A 25,569-nucleotide genomic window follows, 5' to 3' on the forward strand; every position below is an offset into this window, starting at 1 on the left:
ATTTCGTTTCGGTACATTTAAATCCTTTCCGTGATCTTTTTGTACTGCCTCCCATACTACCGTGCAACACTTTCTCGTGCTTTTCTTTCTTTCCCTTGGTTCCCTTTTTAATAATAAACTGATGTAATATTTAATAAAATAATGTAATAATTATTTCTCTTAGAACGAATGTGCCAACCTTCGAAGCGACAGCTCGTTTATTCTAATTTAATTGTGCAAGAAGCGCTAACCAGAGCAGCTACTGAGCTTTACGAATGTACGTTTTCCTCGCGTTTCAGAAACTAGGCAAGTTAATCCCTTAATTTTTGGCTCAGATAACTAAAGTTGTTTGCACTCAAGCGCCGTACTTAGCTTTCGACGTCAACATGCAGGACAACTTGCTTTTTTTTCTTTTGTTTACATCCCCTTTGCGACACAATTTCAGCCTACAGGTTGTGCATGTTTTCGAGAACATAACACAACTCTTATCGTCTTGGAGTAGCAAACCAAGCTATTTTGCTTCCATGCTGATTGATCTGATCTTACTATATCATAGTGGTAAGGAGTTCGCTGCCATTTGTTAGTCCTTGGCATTGCCTACCGACTGACAAACCCAAACAAACAAATATACGTTTTGCGATATGAATGTCTTTATCGCAGCCACCATGACAATAGTACCTTGTTTTTCCCCTGCAAGGTGTTTACGCTCGTATAAAACTACTTTGAAATGATTTATCTGGAAAGGGTAAGACCAATCGAGAAGCAACACAAGATTGCAGTCATCGTTTCTTAACAGTTACTAGCATTTATCCAACAAGAAAAAGAACGCAGGGACGTTTCAGCTCAGTAAAGTGGATAAACGATATATTACCAGGATTTCTTTTTTAAATGGTTAGATACCGTGATTCCATTTCCACGTTTTGCTTGTAGCTAAACTTCACAGTGGCTTCTCTACCTTCTGGGGGGCTACTTGCAGTTACTAAAGGAAGGGCTTTCTGCTCTTGGCAAGCGCTGTTGCTTCTTCTTCTCCTGACTCTCTGTCAACGACTTGATCGTGACCTCCAAGTACTCGCGCCCCAAGAGAACCGGATAACTATTTTTTTCCCTTCCTTTCCCGTCCGCAAGGCTCAGCCTTGCTCGAGAAGTCATCTCAGCGTTTGACTCCTCGAAGGTGACACGCTCCCGTGTGGTTACGAAACAAGAATCATGGCTCGCAGGAAGAGTGGTATACCAGTCTCGCGACTCGACTCACCCTCTGGATGGTGAGAGGGGCGTTGAGGTCGAAGCCGCCCTGAAGTCGGAATCCCCACGGCGTGGCGCTAAAGTCTCGCCGTAGGCTGACGCTCAGGACGCCTCCCTTCTGGTAACTCATGGTTTCTGCTGCTTCTCGGGATCGGGGTTTTTTTTTTGCCGCACTTGTCGCGACGGTTTCGCGTACACACGGGCCGATGATGACACGGAGTTTGGTTGTTGGTTGAGGTCGTTCGGTCGTCTCGTCACCACCTCTTCGTTACTTCGCGTCTCGCGGCGTCGGAGTCGAACTCGGGAGCCAGCTACGTAGGGCCAGCGAAAACCCCCTTCTGGTACGCCGGGGCCGCGCTCTAGCGAGGAGCTATCGCCCTCACCCCTCATCCTTTCCTTACCCGCCGCTGTCCACGCGCCCTCCGCTTCGGTTTCCAACCCCCTCCCCCCTCCAACCCCGCCCCCCTTCGGCAACAGAGAGCGCGCCCTACGCGGCACGCTCGCGGTGTGTGTATCTTACCCTCCTCCACGATGTCGCCTTCTCTCTCTGGCCGCCATATTGCTGCGCTAGGGGCGCGTGCCCTGCTCTCGCTAAAGGTCGGAACACACGCTCAGTTTGAGTGCTGCTGCTCTAGATGTCTGTCTCCCTCTCCACCACCTTGAATGAGTGCGCGGAAAGCGACCGTTATCTCGCGTTGTCCCGACGCCGAGCGCACCAGTTGTCAGAACCACTGGTCGACACTTCTGCACGATACCCTTAGAGCCACCTTGAAACTACTGAAAGCACTTATTGTTTACTTGAAAACTGGCTCGTTCGTTGAACTTTACTTCCTCCATTCCTTTTTAGCGATGGATGTGTTCTTGCTACGCATGCCGTCATGCCATTAACTTCCCAACATATCGGCACTACTCGTGGTTGAGCTTTCGTCTTCGTCAACTCGCGAACTGGGCTCCGAGTGCTAAGTGAGAGGAAGCTATGTGCAGTTCTCAAACACGGACAGGTCAAAACAGGTAATGATAAAGGGAAGGCGAAACTGAAAAAAATACAAAATTAAGTCAATCACCTCTGCAAAGGTGAGATGTAGAGTCACAAGCTAAGCAGGATGAGCCTAAACACTCCACTTTTGGTTTCTCGTCATGTCTCTAAATGACCAAGTTATTGGCTGTGTGCATACTTAATTTTTTTTCAAGCCCATCCTTAAGTGTCAAAATATCTGGCCACGAGGCTCAAGAAGAAGAGTTGATTTCGTGTCCGCAGTTTTGGACCAGCGAAAGCTCCACACTGGCTGTAGTGGCTGGACCGACAACAGGTCCAGTGTGGCCGGTGGCTTTGAAACTTGTGACAGCGACTGTGTCTGAACATCTGAACTCACTCACAGCTCATTTGATTGTGTGAGGGCATACGCTCGTCATCCTGTTCCATACTTCGTAAAACCCCGTTGCGGATTTTTGATTTCGGTGGAATCCAACAAGCAGCGATGACTATTTGCGCTCGCAGGAGAGCCGCAGATGTGGATATGTTTTCCAGGACTGGATATAGGACGTTAAAAGACCATGTGCAGCCGGCGTTCAGAACTCTGGCAATTTCAGTGTCGAACATGATTCGGCTTGCCTAACGGATACACTTTCAGTTTTTTTTATTGCAATTGTTACTTGCCTTAAGCATAATGTTTGGTGTGCATCATGTGTGGTCTGTAAGGCCTGGGTTGTGTATTTAAAGCAGTGTTTTGTGGTATCTGTTGTCATGTGCTCAGCGATTACAACTGGTCCTCGCACACTTTAAAGGCTGCAGATCTTGCTGCTGGTGACAATATTGCACACGCCAACAACGAGAATCGAAGTGCCAAAATCTGCGAACAGCCCCTGTTCGTAACCCAAGTTGCCCAGATATCAGGTGTTTGCCCGTATATAGGACTACACTCGTGCGAAATATTCCACTAAATTTCACTTCCTATGTGTGCGCGTCTAGGAACACTGCAGATGGGTACTACATCCAGCTCGTTCAAAAGCCACGATAAAGAAGCAGAGTTATTTAGAATCATCTGAGGTAAGGGACGAAACGGTGAGAGACAGAAAAAAAAAAAGAATATATTGCTATACCGCAATTGCCGATCGCCTATAAGATCACGAGATTGTTAACTTGGGTCATGGGGGCTACGACTGAAGCTCATATTCCGAGCTGCAGATTGTCATCTGCGCACTCTGTCGCAAATAAAACACGCACATCTGACGCAATGTCCGAATCTAAACAGATAGTTTTAGGTTTTGCTCCACCCAAAATTAGGGGACGCAAACCGCCGGGAATGCTAAAGAACGTGAAAGGAGCACGAATGAATGCAAGCAGGGTCGTGGGGCCTCGGGTACGCAAAGACGCTCGGGCGCGCTATTTCTGACACTCCCTGATGCCGCGAAGTTTCTTTTGGTTAGTGAGGCACCATGGAGGGCGGCAGCAGTGTAGCGGACGATACGAGCGCTGCTTCGTAGCCTTTGTAGCTGTTAGCCCACGAGGACGAAGGCGATGCGTGACGTGCTTGTCGAGGGAGGCAACGTTCGTGAGAGGCGTGCACGCACAGAGAAGCGCGACACGTACATCCAAATACATTTAAAGCTTCACACGCCTTGTGGGACAGGCGGCCAACCCTTCCAGGCGAAGTGGCCAAGAATGGGCGCATAGCCGGTGACTCAGGCTGTCTATGCCGTAGGCCAGAAAGCAGCCAGCAGCAACTTTGTCTATTCGGGCGCGATCATACCTACAGTGACTCACATGCGTACCCGCAAATATATCGCGCGAAGAAACGACGCCGAACTCCGAGACCGGGCGAAGAGGCGAAGAAAGCTTCGCTTTAGTGTACATGCGACTGCATATTTGTAGGCCGAAAGAGCACCCGTAGAGGTGTCTCAGTGGCTACGGCGTTTGGCTGCTGAGCGCGAGCTCATGGGTTAGATTTCTCGCAGCGGAAAGCCGCATCCCGACGGGGGCGGATGTGCGAAAGTTATCGTGTACTGAGATTACTTATAGATTTTTAGGCCTGTTAAAGAACACCCAGGTTGTCGAACTTAATCCAGAGCACCCACTGCGGCGTTTCCCATCTCCTGTGTGTTACTTTGGGACGGTAAACACCATAATTTGAATTTTGAGTACAGAAAGAGTTTTTTTTTTTTTTAAAGAAGCTGGCGCAACGAAAGATGGCGGAGATGTGATGCGCGGATACATTGAAAAATCATCGTACGTGCAGTGTATATCGAAGGTGCGCTAAATTGTGAAAACTGTTGTGGACATCGAACCCGGTGGTGGCCTATAATAAGCCAACGGATACTGGTTACAATTTTGCCACACGAAATCCGTAACACGTAGATCGCGGTTATTCAACAAATCGACCAAGCAGAGCACGAGGGGCGTCTGGAAGTCAAGTTCAGCGAGATGTTATATATATATATATATATATATATATATATATATATATTGCATGATTTCAAGATCAGCAAATATTTATTTCTCCAGAATTCCTTCTTTGGCCCGTTAAGAAATTCATCCTGGCAGTTTCTGATGTTGTGCATGTTGTGCAGCGGTTTTGATCTGTCATAAGGATGCCAGGAGTATGTAATATTTATCGCAAATCAGCGCGAGCGCGCCTCATGGAACAAATGTCGCTGAACGCAGGATCCCTCCGAGTTTATTTTCATCGCCATTGCTCACAGACGCACATACAAAAAAAAAATGAAGAAAGAGATAGAGAAGAGATTGAGAACTCGTGCACTCTTCGCAGTTTAGGAAAATAACAAAAACAAATGCGTTTCTTTTAACGATAATGGCAGTGTGTGCTCGAAATTAAATTTTTTTCTCCCACAATCCATCGCGGTGCGGCATCGCTACACTTCGACGCTTCCAACAGCTTGCAAAGATAGAGCGTGTTGGGACTTCTGCACTGTTTAAATTTTGGCAGTATCTGAATAGGACGTCTGAAATAAGGTGAAGAAAGCTTTAAAGTAATCATTTCTGCAAAATTTCTCAATTTGTCTAGCCACTGTAACGACTGTACATATCGAATACTTCACTCTGCAGACCATTAAACCCCTGCTATCTATACGGCTAGCTGAGAATGAAAGTCAGCCTTGGTGAATCATCGCGTCAGAAATGTGCATCGGCTATACACGTGGGAACAGGAGTGGAATGCTCATTCGTCCAGCTTCAAACCACTCATGAGAGCGATAAGGTGAACGAGTGTCGGGCTCTTTTCAATGTCCCGTTCTTTCGTCTATCGAGTGAAATAGGTGCATAATGTTGAGTGCATATTCAGCGCCTAAGCTTAACGGTTGCATAATACGTAGCTTGCGATGCACACGACACTTGTTTTTTTATGTTGTTTCCGTCCTATTATATACGTCGATAGGCCGGCAGATAGGAATTATGAAGCTTCGGCGAAGATAACACACTTGAAGAGTGAAAAAACAGAAAAAAAAGAAACCCATAAAGAACGGTGTGAATAGTGAGATTTTCTTGGGAGGGCTTCTCAGTGAGTCGGTTCTAACAGCGTTTTGAGAGAAGAGCAGCAAGAACGTGGGAGATCAACAATGTAAAGGCGAGTTGAGACACTGGTCGCCTGAGAACTCGTTATAGCGATTGTTCAGACAACACGAATTCCTCCCGTTTCTTCTTCGGAACCATGGTGATATTCGCAAAGAAAATGAAGCAGTCGTAGTATATAGTACCCTCCCTCCCACACACCGCACCCGTTCCAACCAGCCCATTTTTTCTTACATAAGGACATAAGAAAAGGGGAATGAGCAAATAATTATGATTGAGCATTTAACTTTACATTGTATTAATTTGTCTGACTGATGATGAGCTAGATTTAATCACTTTTCAGCTTTGTTATATATATGTATGTGAAGAGAGTACTTCATATAGGGAGAGGTAAAAAGGATAAGTAAAAGGAAGGAAAGTTAACCAGGACTGAGCCGGGTTGGCTACCCTGCACTTAGTGAGGGGGGAAGGGGAGGAAAATGCTAAGAAGAGAAAGTCCACTGTTGATATCGCCAACGTAGTGACAGTTCTCTGCTCTATATCACAGACGGTCACTCAGTCCGGTAGCCTTCATAAATCACAGCAGAGCTTTTGTTGCCTTTTGTAGCGGCGATATGCGAAGCCATGGTCCCAAGATCTTGTTTAATGTGAATTGTTTTCCATCTAGTTGATTTAGAGATGTGCAGACGTCATGTCTTTCATTGTCAGAAGACGGAAAGTAGCACAGGAGGTGTTCCATAGTCTTCTCGACACCGCAGGCATTGCACTGGGCGCTGTCAGCCATTCCAATAAAAAATGAATATGTATTGGTGAATGCAACGCCCGTGCGTAAGCGACACAGCACTGTTTCCTCACTTCGGGAAAGACCGGGTGACAGCCGAAATTGCATCGATGGGTCGAGAGAATGCAACCGATGATGAGGGAATTCAGGTGTGTGCCACTTCTGCAATGTTATACGGTGCGCTTGCTTGCTTAGGTGTTGGGCTGCGTCAGTCCTCGACAAAGGTATAGAAACCAGGTTCCTCCCTTCATGCGTTCGCTAGCAGCTTCGTCGGCGAGGTCGTTGCCACAGATACCGCTATGGCCTGCAGCCACTGAAACATGACGTTGTGTCTTTCCGCGATCACATGGTGCTCCGTTTCTCGAATCTCCGACACGAGTTGTTCACAGGACCCTCTACGAAGAGCTGACAAAAGGCATTTCAGGGCCGCCTTTCAGTCGCAGAATATTGCCCACTGATTAGCCGGTTGGTGGTCAATATAATCGACGTGAAAAAGCTCTGAACTGGTCCATGTTGTGAAGTGAGAAATCTTGTAGCTCATGCTCATTGATCGTGATGGAATAACCACTGGGTCGGTGGAGCTGGTCTGAGTGGAAGAATCATCCGTGTATATGTCGCTCAAACTAGAAAGTGTACAAACAATCTAGAGTCGGTTGCTTCAAGGCCAAGGTAGACAGGTCAGTCTTCTTTCTTATGCCTGGGATGGAAAGGCGCACTTCAGGTTGTCGTAAACATCACAAGGTTGTCGGTTAACATGCCGAGGGCGTGAAGCTCCACGGTATAAATGGAGGCACGATGAGTGTTGACTACGTTGGTGAATGACGCCTGCGGTCGGTAGTTCTGGCAGGCAAGCAAGATGGTTCGATTGTATCCGCGAAATGATTGCTGAATATGCGCCCTAAGCGTGTCGGGGGGGGGGGGGGGGGTTATTATATAAGTCATGATTGGATGGTCTCGAGCCTTTATAACCGTTCTGGCTGTAGAGGCGCTCCGCGGAAGGCTCTTAAGTTCTCAGAGATTGGACTTGCAAGTTTTAGAAAACACGGGAGAGCTATAGAGTAGGAATCCGTTAAAATATGCTCGGTACAATTGTAACTTGGAGCCCACTGATAATCCCCATGTTTTGCCTGCGATGAATTTGAAGATACGGACAGTAGATGTGAGTTTCTTCTTCATGTGCGCAACATGAGGCCTCCAGGGGAGATCCCGGTCGACAGTCACACCTAAAAATGGATGACTTCTCTCGTAGGAGACAGGCTGGCCGTTGGTGCATACTGGATAACCAGTCATTGTTTTTCGCGTGAAAGTGACTATCGCGCTTTTCTGTACAGATGGTTAGGTCGTGTGCGCGATAATAGACACTGTGTTGCTGCTTTCTGTAGCCTTGCACGAACCTGCGGGTGAATGACTGCTGAAACACAGTCGCAGATGTCATCGATGTAGATCGAGACACTGACTGTTTCCGGTAGGGATTCGGCAATCTCAGGAGTATTGAGGAAGTCCAAGTGTGTGCAATAGACTCCAAGTTAATACTATATCAATCCCTATTTATGTTCTCGTGATTGAGCGCTTGTTCTTGCAGCGCAGAACAAAAATAAATAATCTGACGTGCACCAATGTCTATCCGAAGAACAAAGCTGTTTATGATATTATTAATTGTATACTTGGGCAATTTGTGAACACTGTAACCGAACAATTAACACTCCACTCAGAGTTCAATTCATCTGAGTAACCTATTTGTATATAGAAAGTACAGAAATCGATGACCGATGTTTCTTGAAGACACTTACCTATTATTTATAAAGTGTGCTTTGTGGCTACACGGCAGGAAACGTTTACTTTTGATGCTTAATATTTGACCGTGAAGTGAAAAGCAACCGCGTCTGTTTGTTACAAGCGGATCACTCGTCGCGTTCGTAATCATGCGGGCACCGACGCCCTCGGCACCGATCGGGAGCGCTTGAATAACCAGACCGGGCCGCTTCCATGTCCGTACGTTCGCATTTGCTGACTACAGCACGAACAGTGAACATTCCGCTTTACTTAATATACCGGGTTTACTTCAACAGAGTTGAGAACGATCGGATGACGAAAGGAGGCGCGTGCCCTGGGCAACTTGCCGCTGCACGCTGCTGACTTGAATGGAGCCTCGTGAAGGACCACGCAAGGTTTCCCAGTCTGTCCGGCCCTTCGTGCTCAACTATACGTGCCCCTCTAGTGTACGTATATGTACTCTACGTGACTGTTAGCGGAAAACTGATCAGATTTCGCTTCTCCATACCGAGTTACCGTGGCACGCGCTTACACGCGCCCCTGCGGTAGACGCGAGAGATTTCCCCCGTGTTGCAACGCGACAGCTGGCCGAGCGGGAGACGCCGTCGCGTCATTTGCTTTTGTTTATTATCATCACTCCTCATTCCGCGCAGCAGTCTGTCTCGGCGGTGCCAGAAAAGAATCCGGGTTACGAAAGTGCCTAGGCTCGGGCTCGGATTATATATATACTTCCCCAGTGCCCCGCAACTGGCGCGCTGGATCTGACCCCGTTCGAGAAGACACTGTCCTCCGGCCGCCGCCATCATCGTCAGCGTCGCTCCTACCGCAGTTTCTGTGCAGTGCGGATGTGGCAACGGCCGCCGCGTCGTATAGCGAGATCGGTACGGTTCGAACGGGTGAGGCTGACGTGACTGTGACAGCGGAACACTATGGAAACCGCAGGCAACAACACAGCTGAAATCGTCGTTTATTTCTCCTTGTCCTTTCTTTTTTCTTTCGCTCGTCCGCACCTGTGAGCTTACGGCTGCGACGATAAATGTGTTTAGGATGCTCCAACAACACGACACAAGCTCTTTGGGAGCGTGCGGATATACAGTAAATGCGACAATAAGACCTTCTGATTACATAACGGCGACAGCAGCCAATATGCAGCGCTGGACCTCCGCTACAATGGCGCGTTCTTCTTTTTGTTTTTTGTTTCAGCCATGGTCGCCCATATTGTTATAACCCTTACGTCTACCTATCATGGCTGCCTGTATTAATGGCAAGGTTCTTTTCCACTGGAACGCAACGGCACTACTCATAAACAAATAAAGAAAAATTGGGGGTTCCGCGGGCCCAAACCATGATCTGATTATGAAGTCTTGCCGTAGTGGGGGACTCCGGGTGAATGTTGACCACCTGGGGTTCTTTAACATGCACCTAAACACGAGCGCTTCGGCATTTCTGCCCTCATCGAAATACGGCCGCTGCGGCCGGGATCGAACCCATGCCCTCGAGCTGAGCAGCGCAGCGCCATATCTATTACATTACCGTGGAGGGTACTCGTTACCGTGTATAGCCGATGTTACGTCTAACTATATCTTCTCGACACAAACCCCTACAACTGCAGTGCGCGACGTTTTCACTCACGCAGCTTTGCCGTTGTGCTGCGTTGAGTCTGTGTAACGCGACGCCCCGCGGTCGTCATCCCGCTCTTCGTGCGGTCTCAGCAACCGGGCCTGCCTCCAAAACACGGCGGCCCCGGAATCTTGGTGTTTTGCTTCGCCGGCACTGGGACGCCCGCTTTATCTCTCCCTCTCTTTCCTTCCTCCCATTTGTTCCCTCCTCATTTCTCCCTCTTTCCAGAACCTCCCGAGAAGATTCGCATCCGGCCGGTGGGGGCGACGCCTGGCAGCCGTGCGCGCCGCCCAGAATAGCCGCGGCGCCGCCGGCCGTTGGAAAGTGCGGATCCCCCCCTGGCCGAAACGCCAATGGCGCCGAGATAGCAAACAATCCCCCGTCAGTACACCGCCTCGAAGTCGAGGGAACCGGCCGCAGCGGGGGGTTGTCCGTTACGTCGGCGCGGAGGAGGACGCCAGCCCGTCGTGGCCCGAAGATCCTCTCCGCGAGAGCAGCGCACGCTTGCGAAGAAGACAAGGGAGATCGGTGGCATAACATGTGGGTCAAGGACGGACCTTCCCCACGCAGTTGACGGGAAGCAGTTTGCAAAGGCCAACGCTGGCGTGACTGTGCCAATAGTCGTGCCATTAAAAAAATGACGTTTTGCGTGCACTGACATTGCGAGGAAACGGAGAGACTGCTTCCTTATTTCTTCTTTTTTTTCCATCTTGTTTTTAAATAGCATCGGCATTCTGACAGAACATCGTCTAGAATTGCGAAATACTCCAGAAAAGTGGCTTCCCTCTTCCAGCCCACTCACGAAGGAATCGAGTTGCAGAACGGTGGCGAAATGAACGTGTCGGCAGCCTAAAGTATTTAGCACATTCATTGCGGACCATGGTAACGTGGAAAACTGAGTGATATGGCATTCACGCACACATGCACACGCAAACACGCGCGCGCACACACAGTAATAATCAAGGACGTGAAAAGCTAACATTCACAAGGTGGCACTGGTGGCAATTAGTTCGGTAAACTATATCGTTACGCGACTTGTTTTCCCAAATAAGCATAATCTAACCTCACATTTGGCGAGCAAATCCGCCGCGATTTCCGGGCGTATCATAATTTAGTATCCGCATGTCACGCTATTTTTGAAGCTCGCTACGAAGTGTCGGAACACTTGGTTGCACTAAAGCGGCCGAGCATCGGGAGAAATGAATGACCAGCAAATCTTTGGTGGTTGTTCTACTCTTGGTAACGGCGGTCACCTTTGCGAACAGCATGACATTACTTCAAGGGATATAAAAGCAGCTCCCGCGATACAATTTTAACCAAGCGTTTATGAAATATTTACGATGGAGGATGGGGGGGGGGGGGGGGGGGAGAAATAGAAAGCGCATACTGCGTAAATGACAAGGATTTTTGCCACTTGCTTATGGATGTTAGTTAGGTGATGGTGGCAGTAACTATGTCTCATTCGTTGCTCTTTGCTCTTCTTTTCCGTTTACGGATGGCCACTAGCCACAGTTATTCTAAGCAAGAATTCTACTATCTACTGGGCATCATCTTTATTTGTTCAGCTGCCGCGTTTTATACTTAGTTACGAAAGTTGACGTTGTAGCACCCTAACCTTCGCGTTCTGGACGCAAATCTCTGATGCGTACACCACGTAAAGGCGTTTGTTACGCCCATTTAATAATAAACCACGTCAGCCTGTTCGCGCCCAACGAACAATACGCAATATAAGTGAATAAATAAGTAAAGCGGAGAACATTCTCGTATGCGGTGGGACAAGAAGCCAGAAAAAAAGAAGAAAGGCAGTAAAAGTGTGCGCGTGCCAGAAGCAAAGCTTGCAGACGCGTCAGTGCAGCCAGCAGGTCGCGACAGTCGATTGCGGCAACATGCTGCAACCATTCGCGACAGTCTCCGCTTCGTCAGCAGTGACAGGCGCTTCTTTCTTTAAATATCCCTTGGCCTCAGTTTCAGCGTTCGTTCGCTCTCTCTTGTCTCTCTTTCCAGGTTCAAGACTCGTCTTTCGCTGTCCTTCGTTGGTTCGCAAGGTCCGCAGTCTCGCGATCATCGCCGAGGTTCCACTCTCAGTTCCACGTCGAGGCAAGGAAAAAAAAATGGCACAGAAAGAGGGGCGGATATATATATATATATATATATACAATGGCGTCACGTAACACGTGACGCCATCGGGCAAACACAGATGGTCCGCATCCGCTCGCTATGGCCGTAAGTGGCGCTGTCTAATACTCCCAAGGATAGACCTAGTACACATAAATACCGAAAACAGTGGACAATTTTCTACAGTGTATATAAAGAGTGACTTTGTATAATGGAGTGCTGATAAGTGATAACTGGAACATTTCGGATATGCCTGAAACACTTCCACGCCACCCCAACACCTCCAACCCCCCCTCCCCCTACAACCTTCTTGCTTCAGAAAAACAGACGTAACGATAAAAATAAACAAAAAGATGTCCGACCTTTCTTATGTCGGAAATAAAATATAGAAAGACAAATGTCGGAGAGTTGGTGCTCGAGTATGGCAGATGAGCGGGCACCGAGAAGATCAAGCTCTGCCTTTCCTTTTCTTGCTTGCGTTATCCAATCGCCAAGCGACATACGATATAGCGGCGCGAACCGAGTCAATATTTACCGTGATATCCAACGATTCTGTAGATTTATATATGTCCTTTTTTTTTTGAGAGGCGCGATAACTTTTACACAGAACACAAACGTGCTAGAAATATATCCGTATACATTGGCCCAGCGCACTCTTCGTTTACCTCGTACCTCTATTCATCCTCCTTTGCTTTAGATTTCTGCTTCCGTTTTATTCTAGCAAACCTGCTTTGATCGTCAGAATGATATTCCGACGTTACCGGTTAAAGTTGGGTGTGACGGAAGCGGGAAGAAAGTAAAAAGAAAAAAAGAAAGAAAAACTGGGCGCCAAGAAAAGGTGGAAGAGTGGCACAGAATTGTTGTTGATGAAATAAAGGGTTGGCCCGGCAGCTTTACGAGGATTGAGAGGCGAGGAAGGAGCTTGGACACGCGTTGGGCTGCACCAACACCACCGCCGAGACTGGCTCGCTATAGCACAGGAATAACAGCGACCGCGCTCCAGAGAACGAACCAAAAGAAAGCGCTCGCCGGAAGTGTGTCACCGTTCTATTTAACACTGCGGAGGTTCAGCGACTTGCGTGCTGTAAGTGAGTATAGGGCTTTTGCAGAGTCGCTAAAACCTGCGCTTAAATTCTCGGTCGGTGCCGTGGAAAGCGGGCATGCTCCCTGAATTGCTATGATGACCTGGGAAAAGATAAACTTTTCTCGTAACCCAGATTTTTCTTCTTCTTTTTCTTTACCTTCTCTTTCTCTCTCTCTCTCTATTTGTGATGCATTTTCCTGCTGGATAAAAATGATGGTGACAGGCGGAGGGTTGCGTGCGGCTAAATAAATTTACGCTGGAATCGCGTAAGGGCCGGCCGCTAGCACAGGCCATGAAAACAGGCGAATAAATTCAGTGCACCCGCTAGATTGAGGCTAGATGCGAGTCACATCTATACATGCTTGTCACCTAAATTTTCCGGTGTCCGCTTCAGCAGAGACTCTTTACCGAAATGAGAAAATTACTAAGGACGCTCCGCTCTGTTTGGAACATAACACAACCTGTAATACCGAATAGACACAGGTACGCAGGAAGAACTCTTCGGAGACTTGAAATTATCAGCAGGGGCTGAACAGTGGTAGTTTCTGGAGCCAACACTTCGTCGAGAGGAGTTTTCTTGCTACGCTGACGGAGACAAGTCTCGTTTGCGAAAAGTTGTCTTCAGAGTCGTCCGTTTGTTCGATCATAGTTCAATACCGAATAGAGAGATTTAGAATTAGGATTGCGCAAGTGTGGGGGGCTAAACAGTGTTGCAAACGCCTGCTCCCCGTCTTTATTAGATGCGAATGGGAAGTTTGGTGGACCGGAAGGGCCGGCTATCACCCAAGATATTGGCCAACAGAACTCTTGGAGCGGAATAGTTCCAGGCTAGGAGCTGCAATGCCTTGTCGCGTTTTTGTCGTTTTCAGAGCCGGGTAGCCACGAAAAGCAATATTTTAGTTGCAAGGGGGATTTATTAAAACTCGTCCAAGCGATCGAAAGAGAATCTGTAGGAACAGTCCTATCTCTTGGCATCAACACGAGAGCTGGAGTCTCGCGCTGAAGCGATGGCTGTCCCTACAGCGCTGCATGCTACACAATTGCCCCGGTGGCAAAGATGAGCCATCCTGACGACGTAAGGTGACGACACGACGAGGGCCGGGGTCGTAGCACGGCTTTAGGCGGCTGACGTGAACCGTCTCGCGGCCACGGTGGCGCTTGTCCGACGATGACGTCACCGGTTCTACTACATAATGCACAGGCGATGTGCACTCGACGATCCGTACAGACCCTGTTATTTTGGGGCAAGCTTTGGGCTAAGGCTTGGAGAGTGGAATGACAGCCGAAGCCAGACGTGAGAATCAACGGCGAAAGGCGGTGCAGGCTGATCGCGGTCGCGACGATAATTTTGGATGCCTTGGGTATCGGACGTGAATGAGCGAGCCAGCGCTCTTTAGCACGGCGAGCAGCTTTTGAAATAGGGGTGAATTCAGAGGCCTCCGAGCGATACGCGAGTGCGGTGTCGAGGATAGGGGATGGTTCATGTTCATAGAGAAGAAAAAAATGGTGAGAAGCCTGTGGTAGCCTGAGTGGTGGCATTATATGCGTGCGTGAGAAAAGGGAGGACGTCGTCCCAATTGGAATGGTCAGACGCAACGTACATTGTGAGCATGTCAGCAAGAATGCGGTTAAATCGTTCCGTTAGACCGTTAGTCTGTGGGTGATGCGCCGTAGTGGTGCGGTGAATAGTGCGGCACGTGGCGCAAACGTAGCTCATTAATAACTTCGGACATGAAGACACGGCCTCGGTCGCTGAGCAGTTCTTGCAGTGCGGCGTGCCGAAAGATGAATGCGGCGACGTCGCGAACAGGCAGCAGCCGAAGCAAGTGCAGCAGTTTCGGCGTATCTTGTTAGATGGTCTACTGCGACAATTATCCAACGATTTCCGTTAGCAATGCATGGAAGAGGCCCATAAACGTCAATGCCAACCCTGTCAAAAGGGCGTGCAAGACACGGTAAAGGTTGCAGTGGGGCTAGCGTATGAGGAGAGGTCCTGCGTCGCTGACATGCTACACATGACCGAATTTAATACATACTGAACAAGAATGGCGTAAAAAAATCTAACTGCATTTACTGGGGACAGGAAACGTCGATACTGCGCCGCAGTCTGCTTATATATCGTTCTATGGAAATAGATCGGCCGCAATTACCGGTGGCTCTCTCAGTGGCACAAGGCCACACATATGAGTGGATTAGGTATACTGGTAAATGAGTGCATTATTTTGCCTCAGTGGAGCTTTGTCTGTGTTTTGTGTCAGGCGAACAGTGACTGATGACCTAGCTGATTTATTAATTCGAAAGCACTATATGTCCCATGAGGCACGAGTGGTATCAAAAGATCAATGTGACGTCATCAGCGTCTTGTATGACGTCAGTAGTAATACAGAAGATAGTAAATTGTATAACAAGGCTTATTAGTAGTAATTATGCGGAATTAGTGCGAATTAAAGTGAATTAAGGTGAATTCGAGTGAAGTCAAGTGAAATAATGTTAGAACAAGTTATATAGTAAGGTGGCAGGTCAGAGTAACGTGGAGTAAAGTGCATTAAGGTGAAGTAAAGTGAAGGAAGGTGAATTAAAGTGGATTAAGCTTGATACAAATAGAGAAGCGTGAATCAAGGTCGGTACAAATTAGAGGAAGTTGAATTAAGGTAGGTACTAATTATAGCAAGGTGGATTGAGGGTGGTACGAATTAGAGTAAGGTGGATTAAGGTTGATTAAGGTTGATACAAATTATGAGCAAAGTTGATTAAGGTGAATTAAGGTGGGTAAAGGTAGAGTTGTGAAGGACACGTGACAACGTATGACGTCAGGTATCATGGACGTAACCAATTAATTATACAAGTCATTATGCTTTCGCACTCAAATCACGTAAGGGTACTTAAGTTACTGTCAATTTTTTTCAACTATACCCAGGTAAAGTCATGGTCTTTTATGTCTCCCTAGGGCCTTAGCTGGCTTTTTCCTCAACACCTTAACATTTGCGAGCGGTCGCTGTGTTCGATATAAAGTAATGATGGGCTGCTCGGCAGTAAAATATCTAGCCCTCCCCGCCACTCTTTTCATGGCGCAACTCGGTGCTAGTGAAAAGCGATGCTTGAAACCAGGCTAGTTGGTCACGGCTGCGCCTCACCTGTTCAGTCTCATTCTTCCGTGTTCGTATTTGTCTGAATTGTTTTCTTACGTTAGCGCAATAAGTTTGAGGTGGTGACAAGCCTGTGTGGGACAGGATGGCGTATACCGGTGGGAACTCCATCAACCGGTGAATCCAGGACGACGTCCAGATTTGAGGCAAAAAACGTGTGCGCACACACCCATAGCGCAGCCCGTCTTTCAATGTTTTTCGCGCAAACTTCAAGGGACTGGAACCTTCACGCTGCTGCTGTACATCATTCGAACCCTGTTCATTTCAAATACATCCACAACAGATATACCCGATCACTTGTCTTGTAAAAACTTCTGAGATATCGGCAGACGTCTAATAGTGCTCCCGTATGTGTGTTTGTGCGCCTCACTGAGTCCTTTCATAAGGAGTCAACAAACAGTGACACCAAGGACAACATAGGGGAAATTATTTGTGCTTAATAAATGAAATAAAGAAACGGCAAAGTAATGGAAATGAAAGAGGATGAGAAAATAAACAACTTGCCGCAGGTGGGGAACGATCCCACAACCTTCGCACTTCGCATGCGATGCTCTACCAATAGAACTACCGCGGCGCCGTTTCCCCATCCACTTTCTTGGATATTTATGTTTGCTAGTAGAAACCTGGGAGTGTTAGCCAGCGCCACCACTCACAGGCCTTAGTGGCGGACGTGGAACATCCTTTCTGGCGCAGGCTTCACGAGAACTTGATCTTTTTGGGTGAAGGCAACCGGTCAATAAACCCACACATGCTACCTGAAGGCATCAATGTTGCCGGATTCAGGACCCTCGTTATGCGAAGGTTGTGGGATCGTTCCCCACCTGCGGCAAGCTGTTGTTTCATCCACTTTATGTGTTTTTTCAACGCCTTTCTTCTCGTTTATTACATAACGAGGCTCTTGAAAACCGCCAACATTGATGCCTTCAGGTAGCATGTGTGGGTTTATTGACTGGTTGCCTTCACCCAAAAAGATTACGTTCTCGTGACGCCTGCGGCAGAAAGGATGTTCCACATCCGCCGCCAAGGTCTGTGTGTGATGGCGCTGGCTAACACTCCCAGGGTTCTACTAGGAATACATAAATACCCATGAAAGTGGATTGGGAAACGGCGCCGCGGTAGCTCAATTGGTAGAGCATCGCACGTGAAAGGCGAAGGTTGTGGGATCGTTCCCCACCTGCGTCAAGTTGTTTTTTTATCCACTTTCATTTCCCATTAATTTATGGTTTCCTTATTTCATTTATTAAGCACAAGTAACTTTCCCTATGTTGTCCTTGGTGTCAATGTTTGTTGGCTTCTGATGATATGACTAATAAAAAATCAGGCCCCTCAGTTAACCCCCTTTCTTCTCGTTTATCACTGTGTGAGTCCTTGTGTTTTAATATACCCAATGCGCGGGTGAAAAATTAAATGAAAGAAAGAAAGAGCAAGAAAAAAAACTTGGTCGGTCATTGTTTCTTCTTGACAGCACCAAAAAAGGCAGCCGTTGAGTTCATTCTACATTGTCCCTGTCTGTCGTAAGCAATTTCGCAGAATTCGCGAAATACGATGGAACTTCCGCGAAATTCAGTTCACTGACTCCACCGACAGATACAGCGTACGATGCACGGGGTGGATCCAAGTTTGTGACAAATAAATAAATCCGCCTAACAAAATGTTTTGAAATTTCAAAATACACGTAACCTATTAAATCAACCCAAATTTCGCTGAACGGCTGTTTAATGTATCAGGTTGTTGATAATTTACTTTGACTGGCGTTTATAGCGTTTGTCATGAACGCTGCTTACACTGAGTTTTTGCGGAAAGTTTGCGTGGGCTTTATGACGTTATTGGGCGTGCATACTAGTGCTACTATTGTATTATGTTTTGGAGTTTTAATATCTTGCATGTATGTGCGTGTGACGACTGCGGTGTTTGATACGACGTGTGTGCACATATATATATATATAGCCTATTTGTGTGTCGGCGGTATGTGCGTCATGTTTTATCTATCTTCAGTATCTTGGTTTCATTTTTCGGGGGGGGGGGGGGGGCGGCGGGGGTTAGTGCTGATGGTATAGCCAGCTTCTAGATAGGCCATTATTCCATGTGTGGAGTTAAAAAACAACAAAGGTCGACCAATCAGGAACCCATAAAGGGTTTCAGATCGCAGCATGATGAACCGCATTTTGAGACGCGTACTTATTTATATATTTGTGACGGGTCAGCTCGGAGTAGAGAGTCAGTCTTTGGAGCATCTTTGCGTCACTCTGCTTTTATACGCTGGCGTCATTCTCCGTTATAACTAGACCGAAAAATTTCTTAGACATGCTTGAATCTCCCGCGTGTTTCGTCCTCATATCGCCATTGTGACGCACCCCTATAGGCTTGAAGAAAACCAATATTGACGTTCGGTGCTAGAAATAGAAGCATGCTGTCTCTCCAGTTTTGTTCTGTGTGGGAAAGCTGCAGAGAGGGAGCGCGAGCTCGCTAATACCATTGATTTCTCGCGAGTGTGATGCACCGTGCGAGGACAACCGCGAATACGTGCGAACGGCTCTCGCTTCGACTGACAAGCCACTGCGCTCCCTGTCGCCATAAACTCCGGAGACCTACGCCATATTTTGTGTTCTTTGTTTTAGGGATCAGTTGGTTCGGCCAAGCCTACGCTTAAATCATAACGTAGGCGTTTTGATAGAGAGAGAGAGAGAGAGAGAGAGAGAGAGAGAGAGAGAGGAGCTCCTTAATGAATTGTGGAGAACTCCGCCTTTCGGCACGCCTATATATAGGATGCTGTTCCAGATGGCAATGGTGACAAAAGGAGATGGCACGCAGTGTGCACGTCGCAGGCACACGACGTACGCAAAATACACCGCAACACGGGACATACAGACTGCTTAAGGTATTTCGTTGAGAGCAATGTCGGTTGGAACGGTTAAAAGTGATTTCGTTGCGTGGGACGTGCAGGCAGCGATTGTCCGTGGACCAAGCATACACGTCGCAGCTAGAAGCATGGTACAGTCATTGATATATATCCAGTGCGGACATTCGGGTGGTGATTTCGAATATGAACAGCGTTGCATGCAAGGTATACATCCGGGATCTTATGCGGTTAGTTCTGGGTTCCGCTCACGCGAACTGGTGATTCGCTATTCCTTTGGTAGCCCGAGTGAGTTACTGTCCCGTTTTCAATCTCACTTAGGTGTTATGAGGTTTCATCGCACAAGTTTCGGGCGCATTCGGTAGATTAGAAAGCCAAAACGGTGCGCGTTTTAACGAAACCGGGAGAAAGGCTGCGTCACTCCGAGGTCAAGTTCAAATCTATTCCCTGGCATTACCAAACAGCTAGAAAACCAAGAGCAGCGCTCTGCCAACCAGCTTTCATTATGCGACTTGAACTTGGCGCCTCTTACTGGAAAGACTGCTCGGAGGCCCTCGTTTTCTTTCCTTGATTTTTTGTGCTGATTTCGCTTCTTTCACTTTTGTTGCGTCTTCACCGGCACTGCCACACCCCCACTTAACCACCAGCACTCAACCTGCAACCCCCTCTACCCCCGAGGGCACTTTTTCCAAGTTCGATTTATTGTGTTTTGATCGGTAAATATTGATATATTTCTCACCATCGTGTCATTGCTTTTATTATAGTTACTTGCTGTTGTGGCGTGGAGCACGCGTGCCAGCTCGAAAGTGCAGCTATGACGTCTGACGAGCGCATTGTTGTCGTTTTCTTTTGACGCATTTCCGTGTGTTCTATTTGCGCCTCCCGGCAGGGCTTCCGAGCGTTAAAATTTCAAGGTAGCGCCAGCAGCCATCGTTGACTCATATATTTTTTTAAGGGGGAAGGAGGAGTGGGGGGAGGGGTGCATATGAGTGTAGTTCTCGTGTTTTCCTAACGCTGCCAAGTGTGATAAATTTCAACATGGGGCGTAGGGTCGCGTATCCCTATTTATGTTGCATGATTAGCTGTGGTCGGAAACAGGGATGAAGCCAACGTTTCCGTATCAGGGAACTCGTCTTCCTGAGTGTCCCTGATCGAAATGTTGACTCAGACATTTGTCGTAACCTTTCATCATTTCAAATCTCCGTCTTCTCGTAAACCTCTGTCTTGCGGGGATGTCGCATGGTTATGATTATTGAGAAATAGCAGTAGGGGGGGGGGGGGGTTATTGACTAAGGTTGCTTCAGTCTCGCTAATTAATTGCATACAGTGTTTTATGAATGGAGGAAAACACCCGATTAATTTTTCCCCCTGTAACCTGCAAGTGAAGCAATATTAGCGTACAAGATTTCCCCGCTAACTGCACATTGCAGTCATTTTCGGAGTCCAGCACGCAGTACGCACTGTTGCAACTCGGGGTTCGAAGACGTGGGGTCTTCTTTCCTCGTGGAGGATTGAGTGAACGTGAGGCCGGGTCCGACATGCAGATTGTTTGACAAACACGTATATATTTACATATGTACAAGAAAATGCAAAGTAATGCAGAAAAGTTGATGATGAAGTGGTAGTCGCCAATCACTCCCGCCGTCCGTAGCTCCTTTTATGCCTTGCGTGATCATTGTTTAGTCACTTTCCCCAATTCGGTGTCAGGAGGCCGATGACATCAGGTCCCACCAATCCAGAGGTAGGTTGCCCCTTTTCGCCAACTCCGATCATACTCTGACAGGTGATGGCCGGATCATTGCACTGAGCGCGTCTCCGGCTTGGATACGCCAGTTCGTGCTGCTGACAGGTGACAGCCGTATCATTGCTAATTGTTCAAACCTCTCCTGAACGAGGTATTCTCGCGCTGGTTCAATTCATCCATGTCGAGAACTATTTTGACGAGGCCGTCGGCCCGTTCCTCATAATCGTGCGAGCCATGACCGAGGAGTGTCGCGGGGTGAACGGCCGATCACAACAGCACCCAGTATGGCGATGCCTAAGGTTACTGAAATTCTGGGCTTTTACGTGCCAAAACCACGATCCAATTATGAGGCTCGCTGTAGAGGGGGATCCACCGGGTTAATTTTGAGCCCCTCGGGTTCTTTAAAATGGACCCAATGCAAGGTACACTAGCTTTGTTTTTTTCATTTCACCCCATGGAAATGCAGCTGTCGCGGCCGGGAGTCGAACCCTCTAACTCGCGCTTAGCAGCGCAGTGCCATAACCACCAAGGCACCATGACGGATAATGATGCCTAAGGTCCTCCCGGTGGTCAATACAGTTAGTTAAGCACTTGTACTTTATATATTCAAGACAGCCTACGTTCGATCGCTGCTGATGCGCTGCCATTTATTTGCCACTTATTGCTTATTTATCGCACCCGTCGCGGTAGGCCAGTGACTGTGCAGGTCGCTGGTTCGATCGCGGCCGCATTTCGATGGAGGAAGAATGCAAAAACACTCGCGTACGCAGATTTAGGTGCACGTTAAAGAACCTAGGTTTTCAATGTTCACCCGGAGTCCAACCCCTACAGCGTATACCACATGATCGCGTCGTGGCTTTGGCGCGTAAACCTCCATAATTTAATTTGTTTAATGCGTATTTGTCGCGACATTCGCGCGCGCACACACATACGTATGCAGACGCGCGCTCGATGTTCAACGAATTTTGTTTTTTGTGCAACCATTGTGCTTAATGGGCAGGAAAAATTCAGCATCCGCAAATAATGCTGGCAAGAGCATTGGTGTACAACCATGACAAGCGGTCACTGACACTGACACGGCCAGACCGACAATCCAAATTATGAATTCCTGACGTTTGCGAAGAGAGAGGGATAGAGAGAAAGGTAGAGAGAGAGAGAGAGGGATAGAGAGAGGGGGAAAGAAAGAAAGGAACTAACACAGAAAGAAAGAAAGAAAGAAAGAAAGAAAGAACGAAAGAAAGAAAGAAAGAAAGAAAGACGCTGCTGGCCCGATCTCAGATGACCGTCCATTGCTACAGCCAGAGAGGTCCCGTCAACAGTCACCCTTTCCCCAAGCTCCCTGCGCATTTGCGTGTTTGCGTGCATACAGATATAGCACTGCACCCGCCTTGCTTTATTTTTTATTTATTTATTTAGTTATTTATTTTTTGGCGATGGGTCGCGAAGTTATGGAGCGCCGCGGCATAAACAGGGAAGAATAGTGACCGTTAGCGCTCACTTATTTAAAACATTTCCGGACAAGGAATTCAGCCACTTGAGCCCACCCTGCCTATATTCCGTTTCAACCCTAATAGCTTTACCACTTTTCTTCCCTGTTCTTCCTTCTACTCTTCTCCGTTTACGGATAATGCCTGAGTAGCCTGAGTACCCATACACACACTGTTGGCGCCGCAGGACAGGTGCTGGAAGCAAGTGAATCCACCGCGAGACGAATTTACGTCCAGCTTTCCAGGCCTACATATTATTCTCCAGGATGTCTGTCACTGATTAGTTCACTGGGACCACGGGTACCTTGCTCTTCCTTTTTCCCATCATTTTATTATTATTTATTATACATTTTTCGACGAAATTAGGTGTTTCGTTGCTATAACTGCTCATTAAAAAAATCTACATGGTGTAAAGCCCACCTATCTGCATTGGAGTGCGTAGTTTGTCGCACTTCATTTTATTCCCTTTTCTTTCGAAAGATTGAACAACAGTAGCCCCATTCAAATGGCAACATTCTCTTGAGACGTGAACTGGGCTTGTCTCCACCCGTCCTATAGCGACATCACTGTGCAGGACGCAATGCTAGCCTACTGCTCACGCGCAGAACCTGCGCCCACTCGGCTTACTTCGTTTTGAGTTTCGACCCTACGTGCTGTACTCGTTGTAGTGATCACGCCTCACGCCTGCATCTTGCAGGTACGACACACAATCCCATCTGTGATAAAGTCTAACTTGCGGAGCAGCTGGAAAGGACAGACGAAGCGCGCCTCGCCAGTCCTTTATTTATTATTTTTTCGTAAGTATACTTCTTTGTGCCTTAAGAACCACGGGCCAAATTCACAAATATTTTCGTTAGTAGGGGAGAGACGAGATGAACTGGGCAACTTGCACGTTTGTGTGTATCGCTCAGTTCATTTGTCACACATGCAACATGAGCTACTCTAAATTTACGTCAGACATTCCCCTACATTAGCACAGGAGCTCCTCCTTCGAGGATGTCCAGGAAGCTTTGATGCAACAAGAAACAGACAGATCGACAGACAAATAATCATCACAAGGAACCTAATATGTCACACCAACATTATATACATGACCCTGAGAATTTGTCAGCTGGATATAAAACGGGGGCAGGTCGACATTTAATACAAACAGCAAACTGAGTTTTTTTTTAATCCCTGCTTCTTTTGTCTCTGGCAGCTCTAATAGGACGTCTTTGCTCGACATTGCATATAGTCGAGACGGGCAGAAAAGAAAGAATGTCCATATTTCTCCTCTCCCTTTCTTGACCTTCAAAATTAACTATATTGCTGCAATCAGCGCTCTTGACCGCGTCCTTAAATAAATGTTTTCCCGCGAAAGCGCACAAGCACAATCGTACAGAAACTAACGTTGCTCTAGCCTCCTCGGGGGCCCTCGAAAATCAATTGCTAGCAGTCTCTGCGGCTTCCTCATTGTCAGGGTAGGGTTAAGTCACTCTCCAGTTCGATATTTTTCCAAGAGCACCGACTTTTGGGCTAGTTGGTTATGCATAGCAGATCACGGTAAAGCGCGCACAAACAAGGACAGAGTGAGGAAATGGTTTTGTTACTGGATGCGCTAGCTATCAGTTCAGCATCTAGGCTTCTTTGGCACGCCTCTAATTTGTCGCGAATACTCCGCAGTTCGCTGATCCCGCAGTATACGTGCTATGCATCTAGCAGTTGCGTTATAAAAATGATACAGGAGAAACGTATAAACTTTCACGAGGAAATGATCAATTATAGAGACTAGGTATGCGATTAAAATAACGACAAAATCATGTAGCCCAGTTATGAAACGATGGACCAGCGTTCTACTCCTTCCTCCATCGTGCTACCTCATTCCTCCCAAGGGCACAAGACAGAGCAATATTATTTATCACATCCAATAGAGGCTTAGGAGCACAGTACCAGTCCATAAATGCCTTTCGAATATTTTTTTTTGTCATTAGTGCATACATGTTTCTGTTTTGGCTTCAGAATGCTAACAACAACAATAAAAAAAACAGTTAATTACTTTTGGCAGTCGTAAAGGCAGTTTTCATTTTAGCGGCTCTTCACAATGAAGCGGCCAGAGATTACGATGGAAACTATATGTACAGTGGTGCTATTTGTAACGGGTTTCCTCAACTGCGTTGCTCTGGCGGTGTCAAAAATGTTTTACCTGTCCCACTCCTCCAGCCCTCCTACTCCTACCCCCTCTCCCCTAAGTTGAGTTTGCCATTGTCTGGCCGCCTTCGATAATACAATGTCTGACATTGCGATTGATTGGCATCTTTGGAACAGTTATAGCGTTAGAAGTACTTTTGTGAATACGGGTCCACGTTAACATGCAGACGGCTTCTTCATTGTTTAGATCCAGTCAAATGTGCGAAAATCTGCGGTCGCGCAGACTTGTATGTATTCCTCCTTCTTCTAACTTTATAATTCGTTCCTTCCTTTAGTGGCAGCGAAAATAGCGCCATTTCTGCTGATAAGTCAACAGAAAATGCGCCGTTTATTTTTACCACCCCGCGAGCGCACTCAGTCACTATAGAGATCGTGGCGAGAGCGCGACCGCGCTTCGTGGCGCAAGTCACTCAATTGTGTTTCGGGAAAGAGGAGGAAACAAAAGACTTTCTTGGCGAATCGCCTCGGGAAAGCTGACGGCAGTAAGCCACCTGCGCCGCTTTCTGCGCACGAGCGCGCCACATTTGATTCGCGCGCGAAAGCAAGTAACGAACAAAAAGGAAAGCCTTCTCGCCCTGCCAGGCGCGAGAAACGCCCGCGTCCACTCACCTCACTCACGTCTTTGGTTTTCTTCTTGGGCGCCGCGGTGTAGCGCCTGTAGTCCCTGGCATCCTTGAGGCAGTCGGGCTTCTCCATCTCCTCTCGGTCGTTCGTAGTCGCGGAAATTCGCGCGGGTAGTCGGGAAGCTAAGTGTTGTTCCGGGGACGCCGTCCACAGAAAGAAACGCTCCGCTCTCCAAGAGCGCTGGAGTTCGGCTCGGAACGAATGTCCAGGGACTTCGAGAAAGCGGCGACGCGACTGAGCCCACAAGCAACTTACCTCTTCTCTTTCTGTTTTACCCCTCTGTTCTCTTTTTTTTTCTCTCGCCTAACCTATCGCGGTCTGCCCCTTTTGAAACAGCCTGCTCTTAAAAAAAGACTCTTCGAAGGCTCTCTTCAACACTCGTGCGCCGGCTTTAGCGCGATCGCG

The 25,569-nt window shown here is 47.6% G+C and overlaps 1 protein-coding gene and 1 long non-coding RNA gene across 3 annotated transcripts in view; one reads left to right on the forward strand and one right to left on the reverse strand.

Annotated features, from left to right (window-relative positions):
• Nucleotides 1-10,580, forward strand: part of LOC129380911 (uncharacterized) — a 38,077-nt gene extending 27,497 nt beyond the window's left edge. Inside the window, exon 3 of the long non-coding RNA XR_008609109.2 lies at nucleotides 10,149-10,580. This is a non-coding gene — a long non-coding RNA (uncharacterized lncRNA). The remainder of the gene's footprint in view (nucleotides 1-10,148) is intronic.
• Nucleotides 1-25,310, reverse strand: part of LOC126547710 (uncharacterized) — an 81,916-nt gene extending 56,606 nt beyond the window's left edge. Inside the window, exon 1 of one of the 2 annotated variants that reach the window (XM_050195665.3) lies at nucleotides 25,150-25,310. In XM_050195665.3, the coding sequence (XP_050051622.1) occupies nucleotides 25,150-25,236 (87 nt within the window). In that variant the 5' untranslated portion in view covers nucleotides 25,237-25,310. Of the gene's footprint in view, nucleotides 1-1,231; nucleotides 1,574-25,149 lie in introns of those variants that run through there. The other variant, XM_050195664.3, reaches the window with a different exon arrangement.
• Nucleotides 25,311-25,569: the final 259 nt, after the last annotated feature.

Source organism: Dermacentor andersoni, chromosome 1 (assembly GCF_023375885.2).
Source record: "Dermacentor andersoni chromosome 1, qqDerAnde1_hic_scaffold, whole genome shotgun sequence".
NCBI classification, from domain to species: Eukaryota; Metazoa; Arthropoda; class Arachnida; order Ixodida; family Ixodidae; genus Dermacentor; species Dermacentor andersoni.